General features: G+C 42.1%; 1 protein-coding gene across 1 annotated transcript; it reads right to left on the reverse strand.

Moving 5' to 3' along the window:
• Positions 1 to 19643: 19643 nt before the first annotated feature.
• On the reverse strand, positions 19644 to 21356 carry LOC128497730 (piggyBac transposable element-derived protein 4-like). The gene has a single exon (XM_053467892.1). The coding sequence runs from the start codon at positions 21354 to 21356 to the stop codon at positions 19644 to 19646; it is 1713 nt and encodes a 570-aa protein (XP_053323867.1).
• Between the last annotated feature and the right edge of the window lie 1327 nt (positions 21357 to 22683).

The following is a 22683-nucleotide window of genomic DNA, read 5'->3' on the forward strand; positions in this document are numbered from 1 at the left end:
AATTGACTTTACCTGTTTTGCATGGTAATCTGACCCTGTGTTCTCTGAGAGACTGAATTATATTTCAAGCCTGTTTTATATACTTCTCTATTGAAAATAAATAAGAAAAGATCCATTCATCTCATAAAAGTGATTAAGTGAACTTATTCATAGCTAATTAACCTGTTGGGCAGATCTCATATGACATTATCTCTTTTTTCTTTATCTAATTTCTCCCATTTCACTGAAGATTGCTGAAGATTGCGGTGGGAGCAGCAGCAGAACTATAGGGGTCGCAGCGGTTGCAGCTGCGACGGGGCCCATGCCTCTAGGGGGCAGAGTTAAAAACCCCTGACCCTGTCGCCTCGTACCCCTTCAAAATAGTTTAAATAGGGCCCTTTTGCCCTGTACCGCACACATGTATATCTTCTCCTTTTCTTTTATAGCTCCTTTCTCATTATCTTTTTCTATTGCATCTCTCCCATTTTACTTTATCTCATCTCCCCTCTTTCTCTTTACCTCAGTTCTCCTCTTTCTCCTTATCTCTCCTTTTTCTTCCTCTTTTCTCTTTCTCATTATAACTTTACTTTCTCCTCATCTCTCATTATCTTTCTCTCATATCTCTATTTTCTCTTTATCACTATCTTTCTTTTTTCTCATTATCCTTCCATCACACTATCACTCTCCTTTTGCCCCATCTCACCACTTTCTTATTTTCTTCTAGTCCTCATGGCTCTCCAACATCTTACTCCTTGTCTTAGAGACAAATGGGCCAAACTAAGCAAAGACAAAAAGACCACAGTCTCCTATATAAATCACCAGTGTTGAAAAAAGAGAGCTGAGGCTACTCACACAGTATGGAAGCAGTTGGAGACAAAGTTGCAGGAGCAGTGAGACGTAAGCGCAGGCGAAAAGGAGGCGCAATGTATGTATATGTGTTTGTACATATGTATGTGTACTTGTGTCTGTGAAAATGGATCTGTAATGTGTGTGCATGAGCATGGATGTGTAAAGTGTGTGTGAACATGGGTGTGTTATTGTGTGTGTGAGCATGAATGTGTAATGTGTCTGTGTGTCTGTGTGAGCATGGAGGTGTAATGTGTGTGTGTGTGTGTGTGTGTGTGTGAGCATGGATATGTAGTGTGTGTGTGTGTGTGTGTGTGTGTGAGCATGGCTGTGTAATGCATATGTGTGTGTAAGAATGGGTGTGTAATGTGTGTGTGTGTGTGAGCATGGGTGTATAATGTGTGTGTGTGAGCATGGATGTCTAATGTGTGTATGTGTGAGCATGAATGTGTAATTGTGTGTGTGTGTGTCAGGAACCACAAACCAGATGGAAATAGAAATGCAGTGCAATCACCTTTATTTATATACAAAAAAATAATAAATAAGTCCAGAGAAATAATGTCCATATAACGTAGTCAAAAGTCAAGTCCGAGCCAGGAGTCGACAGCCCAATTAGGAAGTCAAACAAGCTGAGGTCAGGATACCAGAGGTCAAACGGAGTCAGGGATGTAAGCAGGATTCAGGAACCGGAGAGGAAATCAGCCAAGCCACTGGAAACTGCAGGAACAATGGAGAATGCACTTGGAGAGTCTGAAACCAACACAAGGGTAACGAGAGACTGAAGTGTTGCTGTTTAAATAGCCAGACTCTAGCAGGGAGGAGCTGGCTAATCAGCAGGAAACCAGGGAATTATCCCCAGAACCAACATAAACAAAACATATAGTTAACAACATACCAGACAACTGTTTTTGCTGTGGGCACGTATATGTACCCCCCTTCAGATAGTACCCCACTTCAACTACTCTAGTGGGAGGTAAATTTTATCAAACAAGGAAGGATGTGCTGGTGTCACGTGTATTATAGACTGAGGTTGATTTGTTTAATGAAACTGTTGTAGTTGAACCACTATTATAGTTTAAAGAGCTTCTGACACTCAGTGTGAAAATACAGCATAGGAGCCTCACCCCAGGTCAAAGGAAGGATGGGTAAAATAATCACCACAGAATTGGTTTTACCACACACAAGGCAAAACATTTACTTATATTGTGCATTGTGCCAATGGAAGTTGGCTATTTCTAAAACATAGCAAAGTCACAGAATTGAAACTGTAACTCTCCTCCAAACACATTGACATATAACTGCTTCACTGAATCACTTTACACAGTCATTTTACAAGACTAGCATGGCATAGTGAAAATGCATGCTACGTTATTACAAGAGGAAATGTAATAATTTGCCACAAAAAATACTGTTTTGTTTAATTTAACCAAAATGTTTCTCACAAACAGTGTTTCTTTGTTTAGAAATACACACAGGTATATACTCATCGATACACAAACAGAATAGTTGTAGAATTAGTCAGAAAGCTGATTAAATAAGAAGCAGACAACGTATTAAAGTATTAGAAGATTTAGCCAAGGTCAGTGAAGATAAAGAAAATTCAAACTGACTTTATTATCTTTGTGTAGTAGGATTTGTAAGTGAATGATAAAACACACCACTATAAAGGTCACAAAGCTGTTGCAGATCCATAACAACACTTTGAGGCTTGTAGTTATCATTCTATTGAGTTCTTCTCTATAGTTCTTCTATTCTTCACCATAATGCATATACGGTTATTTCAGCCATGTTGCAGACTTTAGGTTTTAGGATGGTTAAAGTGTAGTGTCTGGCAAGTGGCCCAATGGCAAGTGACCCAACTGGCAAGTGACCCAATGTTTTACTGCATTAAGGTTTCTGTATAAATGAAGCAGAATGTTTTAAGGAGCAACTATCAAAAATTACAAAATAATAAACTTATGCATTCTGATTCATACGAATTGCAAATTTACAGAACTTTGGTAAATTCGGTGATTCATGTGAAGCCCTGAAAACAATGCCAGACGAAAATAAAGCAAAAAGATCAGAATTTTCCTCCGAAAGCTGTGGGTCCACATTCATTCACACGCTCACGCTCTCTAAATGTTTCCCCACCTTCTCTGCCAACCACTTCCACCGACCACTTCTGCATCTTCTTCTTCATATTCTATCTTCTTCCTTCTATTCTCCCTTCAATCTTTAAATGCTATTTTCTATCTTTGTGTGCATCTTCGAAACAAGAATTTATTTAAAAATTAAATGTTGGTGACAAAGTAGGCAGGACAGGGCGCAGTGCACTCTGCTCAGTGTATTTTAGTTGTTGAAATGCTGTTCCTGAATTGTTTTTACAGCAGCTGCATAGTTACACTACCGGCAAAACATCTGCTTTATGTAAAATAATTAATAAATCTTAATATTGGTGGCAAATTAGGCATTTTTATCTGTGACTACAGTTAATTTGGAAATGTCTGTGAGACGGAATGATTCGAGTTTTCAGGGGTTGGGCAGAGGTGGTGTTATGCATGTATGAATAAGTAATCAGACAACCCCTGGTATTTCAGTCGTAAGTAGGCTGAAGCCTTCTTGCTCAGAGTCAGAATTAGCATGAGCCACATGCAGTAGTTCGGAACATCCTTGCTCTAGTAGAGCTAAAATCTTGTCCAAGTATGGTCATATGCTGATGTTTCGGTGGGATCAAAGGTTAAGATTGCTTGTAAGCTATTCTATGGGGGACCACTTGTACCTCATCTGATATACAGGGCCTTAGTAAAGTGTGGGATTAGTTTGAGAATGTGGGAGATGGGCACACTGCAAGGTGTCAATTGTGTCATAAGAAAGTGAGCCTGAGCTAGATGTTAGGACATGTCACCATTTTTGGTATAAGTCAAGCTTTGCTTCAGGGCAAATTGGCAGGGGTTACTCTGTGGTGGTCAATTCTTTAATTTTTTTTTGAACATCTGGGGAAATTCAGCCCTGGCCTATTTGCCAGAGCTTTTTCAAAGCCACATGCTTTACTACTACTACTACTACTGCTCCTTCCTTGCTCTGGGTGGACAATTCTTTTAATCTCTGTTAATATTGGGGGAAATTTGGTCCTGCATCTACAGGCTGGATGTGCCTATCTGACAGAGCTTGTCCAGGTCAGATGCTTCCAGTGGGGGGGGAGAGGACATTACCAGAAGTGCTAGTTGAGGACAATATGGCAGTATTTGCGGTGACATCCTCTCCCCTGAGAATCAGGAGAGGACATCACCAGATCCACCGTATTATTGCCCTCAGTTCACGCTAGGACAAAGTGACACTACTTACCGTGATTTTCTCTTTTCCAATTGGGGTCACTGCAAGCACCTCCATATTGCCCTGAAGGTGCTTGCAGTGGTGTCCCCCCCTCCCCCGATTGCAGGAAGACAACATTCTTGTGGCTTGATTTGTCTGTCTACTAATTCCTGCCCTATTCCCTGCCTCTGGGCCTCTGCCGCTGTTCCTCAATGCCCTTCCTTACTCTGGGGGATCATTTCTTCTATGGGGGAGGGGATTCAGTGGCTGGATATGTCTGTCTGCCAGTGCCCTGTACCCTGCCTTGCATCTGCATCTCAATTCCCTTCCCTACTCTGTGGACAGATTACACCTGACACTTCCCCATACAATTTACAAACCATGATTTTGGAATCCCACAGCACCATCTCCCTCTGTCACCCGGGTCATCCCACTCAGGCACCCCTACACACCTTGCAGTATAGACCTTAGACCACTTGGGAAAGTCTTTGCAGTCCTTATTTCTGAGTGCTCCAAAACGCTAATGGACTCAAGTCCGATTGTATCTGTATGAAGTGTTGGCTAACACTTTTCCCTTTGTTGTGATTCATTCTCTTTCCTGTAACCAAAACAGGTATATTAAGGGTGCAGGTCATGTGAAAATGCCGCGGTACGTATAATACAAGTTGAAGAAGTAAAGGAATATATGACAAACCCAACCCTTTGCTCAACCTAAGCATGTCCCTGGCTCTGGGGCAAACTGATTTGTTTGATCCACTTAGTATGCTTGAAGTATAAAAGGAAAAATTTAATAACTTGACCTGACATTTAGGGACGTTTCCAGGGAGATTATAAGACTCCAATATAAAATCCGGTGGTGTGATATCTAGGTCATAGTTCATGACAGACATGACTAGTTGCTTTAAAGAATCCCAGAAAAGCTGAATTTTGGTCCATAAATCATGGAACAAGTCAGCTTTTGGTAAATTACATTTCAAACACTTATCTGAGGAACATACCTTGATATGTCTAGTGATTATTAGTGTTTTATAACAATATTCAAGGCCATGAAAATACGAAAAGGATACATACATACATATATATAACTGTTGGGGAGCTTATATGTAGCCTTCATATACCCACTGTGTGTGGACTAACCAAAAAAATTAACATGTGTATGCCCAGCTGCTCCCATAACTTAAATTTGGGTTCCACCTCTGTGTGTTGGATTACTGGAAAATGGGAGAAATAATGATTAATATTTATGTTAGGAGTGACTTAATTTCATCATTTGCCAGGCTTTTATGGCACAATAGATCAGGGGGTTGCACACATAATGCTTTGGAACAGGGCCGGCCGAAGACTTAACGCCGCCTGGGGCGAAGTTTAAAACGCCGCCCCCCCTGCCGACGCCGGGGGGGGCATTTTAAACTTCGCCGACGCCATAATCTACGATCCCCCCCCCCGGTACTTACCTTTAAACAGTCCTGCGGCGAGTCTCCCTGCTCTGCCACGGTGCCGGCTTATAATGCTGAGCGCCGGAAATTGACGTCACTTCCGGCGCTCTGCATTACAAGCCGGCACCGGGACCGAACAGGGAGACTCGCCGCAGAGGAGAGATAGAGGGGGCGCCGAGCGGGTAAGCGAAAACCGCTCGGTGCCCCTCTCTCTCTCCTCAGCTTCAAAAAAAAAAAAAAAAGCGCTTGGGGCGGCAAAGTGCCGCCCCTTCTAAAGTGCCGCCTGGGGGAATTGCCCCAGTCTGCCCCATTATAGGGCCGGCCCTGCTTTGGAATGTGGTAAGGTTTGGCGTGGAGGAGAAAGCTCAAATTACAGAAAGGAACAAACTGATGCTCTCTTTCCCAATCTCTATACACCGAACGCTGGGGTAACCAGTCAGCAGCGATGCGTACCTAACTTCCAATATTATACCATTTCATATAAGATACATTGAATCCGCCCTTTTCCTTCGGCTGTATAAGCTTTCTTAACCCAATCTTCACTTTACCCCTTTCCAAATAAACCTAGTAATTTCTCTATTAAATGATACATTAATATGTTGGAAACTATCAACAGGATAATTTGCAACATATAACAGTTGTGGAAATGAAATCATTTTAATCAAGTTAATTCTGCAATGAAAGATAATGGCAGATGTCTCAAACTTGAAAATTCAGTGTGATCTTCTGTAGTCTGTGGTGTCTTATTAATTTATGTGATCTCAGTCTGAGTGACCCCAAGTTGGGATGTAATTGCTGCCATAGGTTTTTGACTTTGTGAGTCTGGTTAGCAGATGATCTGGCTTGTTGCGAAATTTCAACTGAAGAGCTGCAACTTCGTTCAGCATTGTCCTGAACGTATCCAATGACAAAATTAAACAATGTTTGTTTTGAGATGTCGGAACACGTGCAAACCCTTTCTGAGCCTTACTCAAGGCTTTACTGATAGAGGGTAATTTAGGGTTCAGTTCCGCTTTCTTTTTGGCCACATATGACATACACAAAGAGTAATGACTTAATGTGTTTTTTTTTTTACTTCCTACTGTATGTATTGATTTGTTTACTATGATCCAAACAGTATTGTGTCTCCTCCCAGGATTATGTCAGCGGCTTTTAGGATCCTGCCACTGAGTTTCTGGAAAAAGGCCTCAGCATGTGTGTCAGACTCCACCTGGTGTATTTTGCTAAATAGTTTTGCGACACCTCTACTCTGTGATGTAAAAGAAGAGAAAAGGCAATTTCCCACCCAGCTGGGGAGTAAATGACCATGTTCTGAGCTAGGAAGGTGGGTCTCTTGCAAAAACACTATACAGGCTTGTAGTTTCTTAAGATGGGATAAAAGTACTCTCCAATTGGACGGACTACGAAGAACTTTTACATTTCATGAAACTTAATTGCATGTGTTGAGGACAAGGAGATGATGTGCCTTGGCTGAAGGTACTCTCATAAATGTGGTGTACAAAGGGTAGCTGTGTATGTTAGTATAAAAAATGGAGACAAAAGAAACAAGTGACATCATCAGGGGAATCAGTCTTGTGTCTGAATGTCTCTGTCTGCCCTACCCATGCACCTCAATATCCTTCCTTACCTAGGGGGGGGGGGTCAATTCTTGTTTTTTTCTTTTATAGTGAAGGAGGATCAGTCTTCTGGCTGGATGTGTCTGTCTGCCAGTGCCTGCCCTGTGCCTTGCCCTGCTTTGTGCTTCACCCTGCATTTGAAATACCGTATCTGCTCGATTATAAGACGACCCCCCACAATTTGAATATTAATTTAGAGAGAAAGCCTGAATTTAATACTACCCAATAAGAAAAAGTTTTACTAGTAAATATTAATTCCATATATGCCCTTCTGCCTCAAGGAAGCCCTTATACCCCACCATATGCAACTTTTACCCTCCCCCGACTTACCGATGCATCCCTAGACTCCCCCCCCCGTGCTTCAGATTCCTTGGTGTCTAGTGGGGCAGCCCCAGAGGAAGTGCCAGAAGCAGCGGAGGTTGCCTGCGTGCATCGCACAGATGTCTACTGGCTGCCAGAGATGAGGATCCAGGTCCCCTGCAGCGCATCGGGGGTTCTGGATCTTAGTCTTTTAGTCACTCCTCTATTTGAGGTCTGATTAGAAGACGACCTTGAATATAAGACACGGACTTGTGGCTAGATGTGCTGCCTGCCAGTGCTGCTCTGCTCCTGCTCCTCAGTGTTTTTCTATACGCTAGAGGATTAAATACTTTTTTCCTAATATATAACAATATATATATATAACATTATATAACATGCTCTGGATGGATATGTACCAGTGGATACCCAGTGCCCTACTACTACTACTACTACTGCTGTCATATCACTTTCTGAGGGATCAACTTATCAAATGGTACACTTTATGGATAAACCTAGCCCCATTGCATGATGCTAAATGTGTGTATTCATTGGAACAGTGTTAATGGTGGTGGTGGCTTTCTTGCAGTGCATAATTGAGTCTAGATCTCTTCCTAAACCTTGAGATTGCGCTGCTGTGGGTAAAATTATAACAAAATAAGTACTAACAAGTATCAACTGAAAAGTAGCCAGCACGTAAATATAAAGCTTAAATTAAATGATAGTATCACCAAACGATGGCATTGTTCTTGAACTCAATAATTAACCTAAAATGATAGTTATACTCAAATAAATTTCTAGAATTTGACACACTAGAGCTTTCAATATTCAGAATTGAATACAAAGCAAAAAAGTGCCAAGTATGTCCCTTCGTTTAGATCTTAGCCTCATTGCTGCTGACATCCTTGGATACTAATTTAAAGACTGCACAGTTTCAAACTAGATGTCATTCCCTTTTCCCTTAACATGATCTCATATAATATAGATTACCTTCCTAAGAAAGGCTCCATATTCTGTAAAATAGCTTTTTATGGGTCATTAAAACTTTTTAACATGTGATTACATTTTCAGTAGAATTAAATATGCTAGGTGTTAGAAGATTTGTTATTTTAGGGATGTATGCAATTTTCCCACATAATCACCTTGGCTGGGTGCTGTGCTGTAATTATGCTAATGATAACTAGTACCTCCTGAAATGGTATCTTAGAATCCTTAAGAGCATTTTTTAAAGAAGAAGAAAAAAACTTTATTTTTTTCTATTAATTTTCATTTATGTGCAAGAATGAGTATAAAGGGAAGAAAGGAATTTTTGTAATAGGAAGAATGAATATGAATTTAATCAAGTTTGTAGTTTATGTATACATGTTTCATAGTGGCCTTTAATGGCAGTGGTGATTAAATGAAGGATACATTAATTTCTCAAATGAGCTGTTTCATATATCATACATTTGATTAAATCAGTAAACTAAGTTTGCTGAGTTTACAGTCTTGTGGAAATTAAAGTACACCCTTTTTGAATTCATCTGTTTCTTAGCAAGCCAAAAAATTAGGTAAATATAACCTCAGATGAACATCAGAACATAATATATTACACCGTGTCATACGTTTATTCAACAAAACGAAGCCAAAAAGGAGAAGCTGTGTGTGAAAAAGTACAACCTTACTGCTTCCATAGTAATGAAGATCCTTATCAATTGCTCTTCATTAACTGATCATCCACAAGTGTGACCACCTTATAAAAGACAAAGTGTTAAGTTTGCTGGTCTGGAGCTTTCAGATATGTGTTGACAAATTTGAAAATATATCAGCAATGGTCTTAGAGAAGCAATTGCTGGTGCCCATCAATCTGGGAATATCATACCCAGCATTTGTCTTTTACAAGTACAGGGGTCAAAAAAGCTCAGCCAAAAGAGAAAAGAGTATAGGAATAAATAAATAAATTACCCAGCAAATCTCAGACGATACATAAACTATTTATTTTGAGACATATGGTAACTTAATGTAGGTGTGATTGAATACTAATGAATGTATAACTTAGTAAGTAAAATTCTATATTGAAAAAAAAAATGCCCACCCACATTCTAAAAATTGTGGAAACTTTAGCAGAAAAAATAAGAAAAATATCCACCCACAGATGCCACAGTAAAATCACATATATCTCACAAAGAATGAATACTTTCACCTTTTACCAAGAACTACTTAGCCAGATGTATAAAGGCATCTATTGCTAATTGGTGAAAGGCTGTTGTAAACAATTATATAAGCATATAAATTTTAATAAACCTAGTTTTGTGTATCCTGGAATAAATTCTACATTGTTTGCAGATAATCCCGTAAACAGTTAGGAACAGCTGAGACATATTTCATACTACACTATGTTTTAATGTTACAAAATGTTTTAGTACAAATCCCTAAACTTTTTCCAGTCACAAAAGTAACTGTTTAGCTTAGAGCAAAATGCAATTAAATTCCAATCACTTCCACAGTTGTTTCAAAGACATATATATCCTCTCTAGTGGGAAGAAATTATATTCTCATCATTCGGTGGAAAAGCTACAAAAGAACACATTAATCCAGAAGACTAAATTACATTCTAGTACAAATGCTAGAACCTTATAAAAAAAATGTATGTCAACATTTTAAAAAAGAGAAACAAGGTTATTGTAGCTGTATTCCTAAAAGTAGTGCAGTTCCAGCTATAGAAGATCATTTGTTCCCAGAAAGCAGAATGCTGGTGCCTCAAGTTAGTAATACTTTAGGTTCCGTAAACAAAATTGCAGGTTGACTTCTGCTTCCTGTATTCCTATTCTATATACTCACTTTAAATATGGACAGTTATGCAATTTACATAATATATAATACATCATAATATAGTCTATGTTAATAATTCTATCTATCTCCATACGTGTCAAGATAAACACTCAGAAAATTTGGATTAAAAGCTTTATTGTTCCGATGCAGGTGGCAATATGTTCTTTTGTTTCTACAGTACAGTATATATATATATATATATATATATATATATATATATATTATGTAACAAGGTGCGGGGTGTTGTTGTGGAAGGGGTATACATTCCCCCTCGATTTTGCAGGGTTTTCTATGACATATAGGGCAGGCTGGTGCTCCGCCCCGCAGTTTACATGCACCTGGACTGACCCAGGATCCAGGCCAGGAGTTTAAGCTGACTCCAATGCACTGGTCAGCTGCAGGTAATTAGCTGCACTGGCTGCAATATAACCTGACCTGTTGGACAGAAGAGGGAGAGTTTGTTTGGAAGCAGCAGGGCTTGCTTTGCTCAAGAGAGACCATCAAAAAGGTTGGTGGGATTACGTTTTGTTTAGTTTTAGACCCTGTGTAGTGAGGGAAGTTATATGTTAGTAAGCGCTCAGACGAGCTAGGCTTTTGTTTGTAGAGAATTTGTTTTCTATGTAATCCTGTAAATATCTTCGTACGTGGACTACAAATAAATTGTGGGTGATTACCTAATTGAGCTGTGGCGTTAATACCCTAGAGGACCGTGCTGTTTGGTACCCTGTGTGGGTGCAGGATCACAATATGGTGGAGAATGCGGGTATCAGCACATAAAAGGTCTGTGGGTATGCAAAGTCTCTGCCAGTCTGCATATTGAAGATTGTTTGTGAATCGTGGGACACCCACTCAGTACAGTACCTTGGTGTTATGATGGAAGAGCTGGTGAAGGCTTTGGTACAGGCGACTGCTGTACAGCAGGAGACTAATCGTTTACTGACTGCACAGGTTGAAAACCTGAGAGAAGCCCAGCATGTGGACAGAGCTGTCCTTGCTAATGTTTTGCAGAAAGTGCTGTCGCCCTCTGCAGGGAGCCCTACTGTGGATAAGGGGCCCCGTATTCGAGCAACGGATTTCCTGCATAAGATGTCAGAGGCAGATGATGTGGAAGCTTATCTCACTACTTTTGAGAGGGTTGCTACCAGAGAAAACTGGCCAGCAAGCCAGTGGGCGGGGTTACTAGCTCCTTGTCTAAGTGGGGAACCCCAGAAAGCCTATGAAGATTTACCTGATGACCAAGCCCAGGACTATGTACAACTCAGAAAAGAAATTCTAACACGTATAGGCATAACCCCTGCCCTTAGAGCCCAAAGGTTTCATAAGTGGGCTTATGACATGGGTAAACCTACACGGACCCAGATGTATGAGTTGCTGAGGCTTGCTCAGAAATGGCTGAAACCTGAGATCAACTCTGCTACTAAAATAATGGAGATGGTGGTCATGGATCGCTTTCTCAGGAACTTGCCTACAGAACTGCGACAATGGGTCAGCCAAGGGGACCCGAAGGATCCAGAGGAGATGATGTGTCTGGTTGAGAGGTATTTGACCGTTAAGGAGCTACGTAGTACTTCTCCACAGCCAAAGTCCAGATCCCTTAACAACCGGACAAGCGTGAAAACCGGAAGCAAAGGACAAAACCCTGTACCCCGCATGGGACAATATGACTATGGTGGTAACAGGCACCCGAAATTCCCATTACGGCCACAAGAGCAGACTGAGGAACACATAAGATGCTTCAAATGCCACGAGCCGGGACATTTTGCGCGTAATTGTCCAGAGGGTGAAGAGCCCATGCAGTGTGATGTAGGAGCCAGGGCCCTACACAAGACTGTGTTGACTTGTTCAAAAATGTGTGTGGTTACTAGTGCTGTTGATGCAACTCATTTAAGACCAGTGAGGGTGGAGGGGAAGAGTGTACAAGCATTGATTGATTCTGGGAGTGAAGTTACCTTGATAAAAAGTGCTCTGCTTCAGCCAGAGAAAGTAGATACCAGGCAGCTTCTTGATATTGTATGTATACATGGTGACACCCACTCATACCCCACGGCAGAGGTTGATATTGTCACGGATGTAGGAAAGGTCAAATGGCAGGTAGGGGTGGTACCCCTGTTGCCCTACGATGTAGTATTAGGGAGGGACTTCCCCCATTTCCGCAACATAACAGGAAAACCCTCAGTTCCCCAGGTAACGTGCTCTGAGGAAACCCATGAGGAAGAAGGAATGGATAATGTTTTTCCTTTCCCCAGTATTGATTGGGAGCCATGCAAGGAACAAGAGTCACCAGTAGTGTGCCTGGGTAATGATGTAGAACCTCCCCATAATGAGGCCCCCTTAGCACAAGTAGAGTTTCAGGATCTGGGAGTCCACCCTGGAAATTTCCGAGCTGCCCAATGGGAGGATACAACCCTGACAGCAGCTAGAGAGAATGTGCAAGTAATGGAGGATACCATTGTAAACCCTGACAAGCACTTAAGTTCTCCTTATTTCAAAGTAAAACATAACCTGCTTTACCGGGTAGAGAAGAAAGGGGAAGAGGAGATGGAACAGTTGCTGGTCCCACAATCGTATAGACACACGGTGTTAAAACTGGCCCATAGCCATGTGCTAGGTGGGCACCTGGGATTTGAGAAGACCAGAGAGAGGGTTCTGACCCGGTTTTATTGGCCAGGTATATACGCTGCAATAGAGAGGTATTGCAAATCCTGCCCCGAATGTCAATTAAAGGCACCGCACAAAGGTTTCCGCAGCCCACTGGTACCCCTTCCTGTTATCGAGGTCCCTTTTGAACGAATTGCAATGGACCTGATAGGGCCTCTGCTTAAGTCAGCTAGGGGACATCAATACATTTTAGTTGTTGTTGATTATGCCACGCGTTATCCTGAGGCAGTTCCCCTACGGAATGCCTCCTCTAAGAGTATTGCAAGGGAGTTAATGATGATGTTCAGCAGGACGGGTATACCAAAAGAGGTTCTCACAGACCAGGGAACTCCTTTTATGTCCAGGATTATGACCGAGCTATGTAAGCTGCTCAAAATTAAACAGCTAAAAACCTCAGTATACCATCCTCAAACGGACGGACTGGTAGAGAGGTTTAATAAAACATTAAAGGCCATGCTACGCAAAGTGGTAGACAAAGACGGTAAGAACTGGGATTATCTCTTACCATATCTTATGTTTTCTATTAGAGAAGTCCCACAAGCTTCCACTGGGTTTTCACCCTTCGAATTATTATATGGCAGACACCCCAGAGGTATTTTAGATATTGCCAAGGAAACATGGGAACAAGAGCATACCCCTCACCGTAGTGTTATAGAACATATTGCTCAAATGCAGGAGCGTATGGAAGCTATAATGCCCATAGTGAAGGAGAACATGTTAAAAGCCCAGAGGGCCCAACAAGTCAGTTATAACAGGAATGCAAGGCTTCGGATCTTCAAACCGGGGGACCGGGTATTGCTTCTTATCCCTACAGTTGAAAGCAAGTTCCTAGCCAGCTGGCAAGGACCATATGAAATTATTGAGCGTGTCGGTGAGGTTAATTATAAAGTAAGACAGCCGGGTAGGAGGAAGGCAGAACAGATCTACCATGTGAATTTATTGAAGCCATGGGTAGAGCGAGAGGTCTTCACCATGACCAAAGGGCAACCCACTCATGTTGCTTGTGGGAAAGAACCAGAGGTGTACATTGCTGACACTCTTGCCTCTCATCAGAAACAGGAAGTCAGAGAGTTTGTGCTAAAAAATAGAGATGTGTTTTCCCCAGTACCAGGAAAAACACACATAATAAAACATGATATTATCACCGAACCCGGAAAGAAAATCAATCTGAAGCCCTACAGAATACCCAAGGCTAGACGTGAAGCGGTTAGTGCAGAGATAAAAAAGATGCTAAAACTAGGGGTGATTGAAGTGTCACAAAGCGAGTGGAGTAACCCAATTGTGTTAGTGCCTAAACCAAATGGAGAAATACGCTTCTGTAATGACTTCCGTAAATTAAACAATATCTCCAAGTTTGATGCCTATCCTATGCCTCGGGTGGATGAGCTCATAGAGAGGTTGGGTAAAGCTAGGTATCTGAGTACATTGGACTTGACCAAAGGATATTGGCAGGTTCCCTTGACAGAGAGAGCAAAGGAAAAGACTGCTTTTTCTACCCCTGAGGGGTTGTTCCAATACAATGTGTTACCGTTTGGTTTGCATGGTGCCCCAGCCACCTTCCAGCGTATGATGGATAGGATACTTAGGCCCCATAGAGAGTATGCAGCTGCCTATCTGGACGATGTAGTGATTCACAGTGTGGACTGGGAAACACATCTGATGAAGGTTCAGGCGGTAGTGGATAGTATACGGGCTGCCGGTTTGACTGCCAACCCCGCTAAGTGCTCTTTAGGCTTAGAAGAGGCTAAATATCTGGGTTATACAATAGGGCGGGGGCTCCTTAAACCACAACAGAGCAAGGTAGCAGCCATCTCCAATTGGCCACGTCCTGTAACAAAGAAACAAGTAAGGGCATTCTTGGGCTTAACTGGCTATTATCGCAGGTTCATCCCTGACTTTGCCACCATTACTGCCCCGTTGACTGAGCTCACAAAAGCTAAAGGCCCGGTTATGGTTAAGTGGACCCCAGAAGCAGAACATGCCTTTCAGGTCTTGAAAGAGGCATTGTGTTCTGACCCCGTATTGGTAGCTCCGGATTTTTCTAAACAATTCATTGTACAGACCGATGCGTCTGATGTTGGCCTGGGCGCGGTTCTTTCTCAAGCACATGATGGAGAGGAACATCCAGTCATGTATCTAAGTCGGAAGTTAAATCCTCATGAACAGAGGTACTCAGTGGTTGAGAAAGAATGCCTGGCTGTTAAGTGGGCACTAGAGTCCTTGAGGTATTATCTGTTGGGTCGAAGGTTTACACTGATTACTGACCATGCACCTTTAACCTGGATGAGGCAGAACAAGGAAAAGAATGCCAGGGTCACCAGGTGGTTCCTTAGTCTCCAGCCATTCCAGTTTACTATGGTTCACAGGGCTGGTACTGCCCAGGGTAATGTGGATGGCCTCTCCCGAGTTCACTGTTTGTGGTCCAAGGCCGCTCGCCCCGATGGGTCTGAGCTGGGGGGGAGGATATGTAACAAGGTGCGGGGTGTTGTTGTGGAAGGGGTATACATTCCCCCTCGATTTTGCAGGGTTTTCTATGACATATAGGGCAGGCTGGTGCTCCGCCCCGCAGTTTACATGCACCTGGACTGACCCAGGATCCAGGCCAGGAGTTTAAGCTGACTCCAATGCACTGGTCAGCTGCAGGTAATTAGCTGCACTGGCTGCAATATAACCTGACCTGTTGGACAGAAGAGGGAGAGTTTGTTTGGAAGCAGCAGGGCTTGCTTTGCTCAAGAGAGACCATCAAAAAGGTTGGTGGGATTACATTTTGTTTAGTTTTAGACCCTGTGTAGTGAGGGAAGTTATATGTTAGTAAGCGCTCAGACGAGCTAGGCTTTTGTTTGTAGAGAATTTGTTTTCTATGTAATCCTGTAAATATCTTCGTACGTGGACTACAAATAAATTGTGGGTGATTACCTAATTGAGCTGTGGCGTTAATACCCTAGAGGACCGTGCTGTTTGGTACCCTGTGTGGGTGCTGGATCACAATATATACATATATATATATATATATATATATATATATATATATATATATATATATATATATATATATTGGAAACTGTGGTAGGAAAATAACCCAAATGATACTTGGTCGGGTAGTTGGGCAGATTTTGGTTTATTGCACTAATATATTTGCTTTAAATTTCACACCCTTAGTTATTTAGTAGTCATTAGTACTACATTTACCTATAGCTCACGTTATAAAAATAGCTACTTCTAATTAGTTTTATAATAGACATATCAAATGCAAATGCTCCACTAAGCTCTCTAAATTAGTGTAGATAATTAAAACACAGCAGGTTATAGGCATTGCTGTCATATAAATAAATGGTTTAATAGTGATTTTACATTCTTTCTTAAATATATTTTCTATACCACCTGGTGATGTGTATTTGCACTATGGTGTACATTATGTAAATAGTTTAATGTATAGCCTGGTATGGGATTTATTATTAACCACAGAGCATTACACATCTTAGTACTTGAACTAAACTGCATGGTTATTATTACATGACTAAAGAACTATGAAAGAATATTAAACTATTCCCAACTCACCAAAGATTTGAGGACTAGGGCAAAGGATGGGTTTGATGAACTGTACCTGTTGATTTTGGCACAGGTAGACCAGAATGTCCATAGGTCTGTTCCCAGCGGCAGCTAAATTTCTCTATAGCTAATAGTAGTCATAGGGCTGTCAGTGGATATTAAAGGAAGAACTTGAGATGTATAAAAAAATAATAATGTATGCATATTAATAATACTTAATATGTAATATTCAGAACAGCTGAAGTTGGTAAAATTCTGGGTATTTAGTGTCTGTACTAAGGAAATGCCTGTATCCATTTCTTTTCCATCAATAACAAAAAGATCACTCCCCTCTGTTCAGTTTAGTGCTTAAAAATATTACAGGTTTTTCCTCTTTATTCTAAACTATATTTGACTGGGATATTTTATGAAAATCTGAAAATAAAACCTCCTGTAGGGGCTTTCAAGGCTCAGTACAAAGAAGATCAGAAAATGTTCTTCCGCATATGATAAGATTTCTAATGTACTTCCAGAATTACACTTTGAAGAGGTATTATGAGTCACAGTTTGATTCACCTACTGTCGTTCTTTAAAAATATTCAAACTTGCAAAGGGCAGATCTACAGACTTTGGTGCTGATTAACTAAAATAGTATATATATATATATATATATATATATATATATATATATATAATACACATATATTTATTATGAAAGGTTGGCCCATCAGAATGCACAATTAACAATATGAACATTGATTTTATCACAGATTGACAAATTACATTTTTATGGTGTTACCAAAGTTAGAATACAAACAAAAACAGAAAGCTACCAAAGTGTGATCAAGTGATGTACATTAGTTATTCATTGACTCACAAAGCAGGCATAGATCATAGGTCGCACACCCCAAAGGCCAGCTCTGGCATCCAGATTCCATTCACAGGACTTGCCCCAGCACCCAAATTACACTCAGAGGACTTGCTTACCACCCAGGTTGCACTCACAGGTCTTGCCCAGCAACCAGATTGGACACATAGGACCCACCCCAGCACCCAGATGGCACACTTGTCCCAGCATCCAGATTGCATTCACGGGACTTGCTCAGCACCCATATGACACTCATAGGACTTCCCTCAGCACCCAGACTGCATCTACAGGACTTGCTCAGCACCCAGGTTGCATCAAAATCACTTGCCCAGCACCCAGGTTGCATTCAGATCACTTGTTCAGCACCCAGGTTGCATGCACAGGACTTGCTCAGCACCCAGATTGCCCCATTACCCAGACTGCACTCAGAAGACTTGCCCCAGCACCCAGGTTGCACTCAGAGGACTTGCCCCAGGACCCAGGTTGTGCTCAGAGGACTTGCCTCAGTACCCAGAATGCCCTCAGAGGACTTGCCCTAGCAGCCCCCTTCTTTCCCACTATCTATCTCTCCCCTCTCTTTCTCACTATCTATGTCTCCCACATTTCTCACTGTTTCTCCCCCTTTCTCACTATCTACCTCTACCCCATCCTTTCTCACTATCTATTTCTTGTCCTTTCGTATGGTCTACCCACTTACCTTACTGAAGTCCTGTGGTGGCCCAAGTGCAATGCCCCCATCTCGGAATGTGCCACCACTAAGCTTCAGGATATGACATCATATTCTGGCGATCAGCATGAACTGCTGGCACAGCAACCGAGATAAAGGCCTTGCCCTCCCATCACCGCAGTCAGGGCAGCAACACTGCGGGTAGCGATAGGGAGTGGAGGAGAGAAAGGTGCGCCGCGCGGTTGCTGAAATTTTTTTCATGAGAGATCGATTGGCGTCCCACTCTCTCCCTGCTGCCTAGGTGCCATGCACCCCATACCGTCTCAGCACGGTCCTGGCCCCTTTCCCCACCTTCAGCTAAATGCTCTGCAAGAAAAAGCAGCTGTTGCTAAGCTGTCCTTTCCAAGCCATTAAAATGTGTTTTACTGTACCATTATATGAGACCCAGAAAACAGTCTAATAAGGAAAAACGGTAATACAAGGAAGCAAGGAATCAGCCTCATTTAAATGTGCTTGGAATTCAAAATGATGTTAAAGATGGACTGATTTGCACTAAACACAACTAGAAAGCCTCAAAATGCTTATGTAAAAAAACATTTTTCTAAAATGAAAAGCAGCTTCTGTAGCCATTTGAGATTTTACTTTATTTAATGATGTTTATTTCTTTGATTCTGCGTTTTTATGTTGTTCCCATGGTAACACATACATTTAAACATTAAAATACATCTTTAATCAGACTATAGTTCTACTGTGATTCATTTTTTTAGATATTCCCTGCAGCACTCCGTGTCCTTATCGCAAAAGATGAAGCATTTAATAGCAAATGATCATCTCGCCAGTTTCTAATTAGACTGTAGAAACTGAACCAGTTTGTTTATGTCACAAATATGCCTGCATATCATTTTCAAAAACAAACTAGTTAAAAAAGCTAGTTGACAACTGGAAGGAAAGTATTTTTTAAAGAATGCACCTGCTGTTTACAGGGACATTGTGTTTGTACATAGATTTCCAATTCTCTAAGTATTATCTACAGATACTTAATAATATATATTTTCACATTTGACCGTATAATGTAACCTTTCATACATATAAAAATATACTGATACCTTTTAGATTGCGATTTTAAAAGCTTTTCATTTTATTCATAGTAACAATTCAATTAGTAGACCTATGTTTCATTTGGGGCTGTTTAGCACCCCCCCTAATTATAGATACCCCCATAAAAGTATATATTTCTGAAAATCAGACAAACCAGAGTATCTCATCAAGAGCATTTGGACAATTTTCATGCAACCATGTGGCCGCCAATCACTGCCAAAGTCAGCCGTAGCAATCATTTCATGCGCTTTTTTTTAGGATATTTTGCACATGGTATATGTAATGGCAGAGAAATCCAGCCTAAAGTGTTCAGTCGCCTCTCCTGATTACGGAAATACCCCACATGCCTAGTTTTTTGTGGTTTTCTGGACATTACAGGGCATAAGTTGTAACATGCTGGCATACTGGATCACTGATTACGGAAATACCCCACACGCATAGGTTTTTTATGCATATGGTTATTTATGTTTTTTTTTTTAATTTGTAGGGCAAAAAATACCCCCCTGTGGCTCACCCTAACACAAAAAAAAAAGCATAACGGAAATTTAATAATCTACCTTGGTGTGGTAGATCATGAAGCACTCATTGATGCAGAGTCCTGGCAAAGAGGGACAGGAAGGGCAGTGGTACCTGGAGTCCTTCCTAATACCCTTTTTGTAACAGACTCTGCATCTTTTCTGAGGCTTCTGTTTGGCACCAGTGGTGGGGATTGTAGAAGGAAAATGCCTGCCGGTAAGACGCAGGACATTCTCATCCTGCACGTTAGGGTTTGCCTGCTCAAAGAGGATATCCCTCAGGATTTTCAACTGCAACTCTAGGAAGTTGTAGATCTTCCCAGTGGCACATTTCTTGTACAACACATATGTGTTGTACATGGCAACCTGGGTGAGGTAAATGGCCACCTTTTTGTACCAGGTCTTGGTCTTACGCAGCACCAGGTACGGCTGCAGACACTGGTCAGAAAGATCTACACCCCCCATGTTCTTGTTGTAATCGGTGATACACTGAGGCTTGAGCCCCTGAGTATCACCTTCCCCACGTACACTGACAGGTACCACCTTCTCATTGTGTATAGTGGAGAGGATATACACATCCTTCCTGTCAGTGTACCTGAGGGCCAACAGCTCCTGACTGCGCAGAGCACTGGTACTGCCGCGCTTCTGTTTTGGGTACATCAGAATTTTAGGAAAACCCTTGCAGGTTGGCCTAACAGTGCCACATGCCGGGGTCTGCTGTAAAAATAAAAAATGAAACAAATCTGGGCTGGTGTAAAAGTTATCCACCCAGAGGTGGTAGCCCTTATTCAAATAGGGGGACAGCAGGTCCCACACTATCTTCCCACTAGTACCCACAGATTGTGGGCAGCCAGGGGGATCAAGGTAACTGTCCTTCCCCTCATAGATTCTGAAGGAAACAGTATATCCCGTGCCACTCTCGCAAAGTTTATATAACTTTACACCGTACCTCGAGCGCTTGGATGGGATATACTGTTTGAAGTTCAGTCTACCCTTGAATAGGACCAGGGACTCGTCTATAGCCACATTTTGATCGGGGGTATAAATTTCAGGGAATTTACTTGAAAAATAATTAATAATGGGCCTCAATTTATATAAACGGTCAAATTGGGGGTGCTCTCTAGGGGGGCATTGGGAATTGTCGCTAAAATGTAAACATTTTAGGAGCTCAAAGTACCTGTTCCGGGGCATTATTTGGGAAAAAGCAGGGGTGGATATTATGGGATCTGTGCTCCAATATAATCGCATAGTAGGCTTTTTGACAATGCCCATCATAAGGGTCAGGGCCCAAAATTTTTTAATTTCATGGGGGTCAGTGGGGTACCAGGTCTGGCTTCTGTCTCCTTGGTCAGCTGCCTGACACTGGGCTGCATAGATGTTTGTTTGAGCTGCTAGCAGCTCAAAAAACTCAGGGGCAAACATTAAATTGAAAAATGAGTTTGGCTCACTAGCATCAATGCCACATCTGATGCCAGGAGTCCCAGTAAAAGCAGGGATTACTGGGTCAATCATATTTGGGGGCACCCAATTATATTTAGAGTCAGGCTCTCCACGCCCGACTTTAGCAGATGGACCCAGGCCATCATCTTCTTCCTCTGACTCAGACGTAGATCCATCAGATACTGGATCAATATCTGATGCAGTCAGAGTGACATCGTCGTCTGACGCAGTCAGAGTGGTTTCATCATCAGACTGAGTGAGGAAGTCATAAGCCTCCTCAGCGCTGAAGACACGTTGCGCCATTGTACAGGACACCTACCTACCCAATTTCTAAGACACTACACTATCCCCAATTCCCTCTAACCACCCACCAAACTAAACCCAATTTATTTTTTTTTAAGGTTTTTTTTTTTTTTTAGAGGATTGTGGGGAGGAAAGGGTGGGTGGATTTTGGATAAGACAGGTAGTAGGGGTTTATATATGATGGTTTATATATGTGTTTTTTCACAAAACGCTGCAGCTCTGCACAATGATCTCTCTCTCTCTCCGATCACAATAATGGAGGAGAGAGGAAGAGAATCTGCAGTAACCGTGACACGATCGCTGTGATTGGTCATCACAGCGATCATGTGACATTACTGCCCGATGTGTGGCACTGGGGGACTGCCCCGGATGTGGGGCAGTACCCCAAGGCTAATGACATACAGGAGGGAATGTCTGTATATCTGTAGTAGTTTACCGGCATTCGTGCCGGTAACTGCTACAGCTCCCTCATAGGAGCGATCGGGTAGCCCAGCAGGGTCTAGACAGACCCTGCAGGGGATACCCTGTCCTCCTGTGAACTTCCGATCGCGCGATCGGGTATTTCCAACTATAATAGTTTACCGGCATTCATGCCGGTATCTGTTATAGCTCCCTCATCGGAGGGATCGGGTAGCCCAGCAGGGTCTAGATAGACCCTGCAGGGATACCCTGTCCTCCCGTGAGCTTCCAGGTGAGTCAGTAGCGACGTCACCTGGCAGGGAAAGCCCAATCACGCGATCGAGCATTTCTCTCTGTAACAGCTTTCCAGCTTCGCGCCGGATGCTGTTACGGGAGATCGGGCAGCAGAAAGCCAGCGACGCTGGCTTCTGCTGCCAGGGGGGAGTCCAGGCTGTCAAACGACACCCTGGTCTCCCGTGCAGCGGCAGGGATGTGTCCCTGACGCTGCACGAAGGGCTGGACGTACTGGGACGTCCATAGGGGTTTCTTTGTGGGCGTTTTTTGGACGTCCCGGTACGTCTATAGGGGATTGAAGGCATTAATGACAAAGCCCATACATGTACAGGCTCAAAATGCATTGTTTTCAATGGGTTTTGGCGACCGCCCATTGTCCTTAAGGGGTTAATAAGTATTAGATACTGTGTATATGGACGCTTGCAGCCAAATACAATGATACATTATATAAATATAGATATAGATATAAGTTATAAAAATAATTTGCAAAGTCTTGGGGACTCTCAAACAAAACAATTATACATGTTTATCGAAGATCAAAATGCCATGACAAACAAGACTATAACCAAAGTGCATGTAGTGTGTATGTTATGTGGCAGCAATACAGATATATATTTATGTATCTATTCATCAG

This window comes from Spea bombifrons, chromosome 5 (assembly GCF_027358695.1).
Source record: "Spea bombifrons isolate aSpeBom1 chromosome 5, aSpeBom1.2.pri, whole genome shotgun sequence".
NCBI classification, from domain to species: Eukaryota; Metazoa; Chordata; class Amphibia; order Anura; family Pelobatidae; genus Spea; species Spea bombifrons.

Coding starts and splice junctions, on each gene's coding strand:
- LOC128497730 (XM_053467892.1), bottom strand. CDS start 21,356: ATGGCGCAACGTGTCTTCAGCGCTGAGGAGGCTTATGACTTCCTCACT.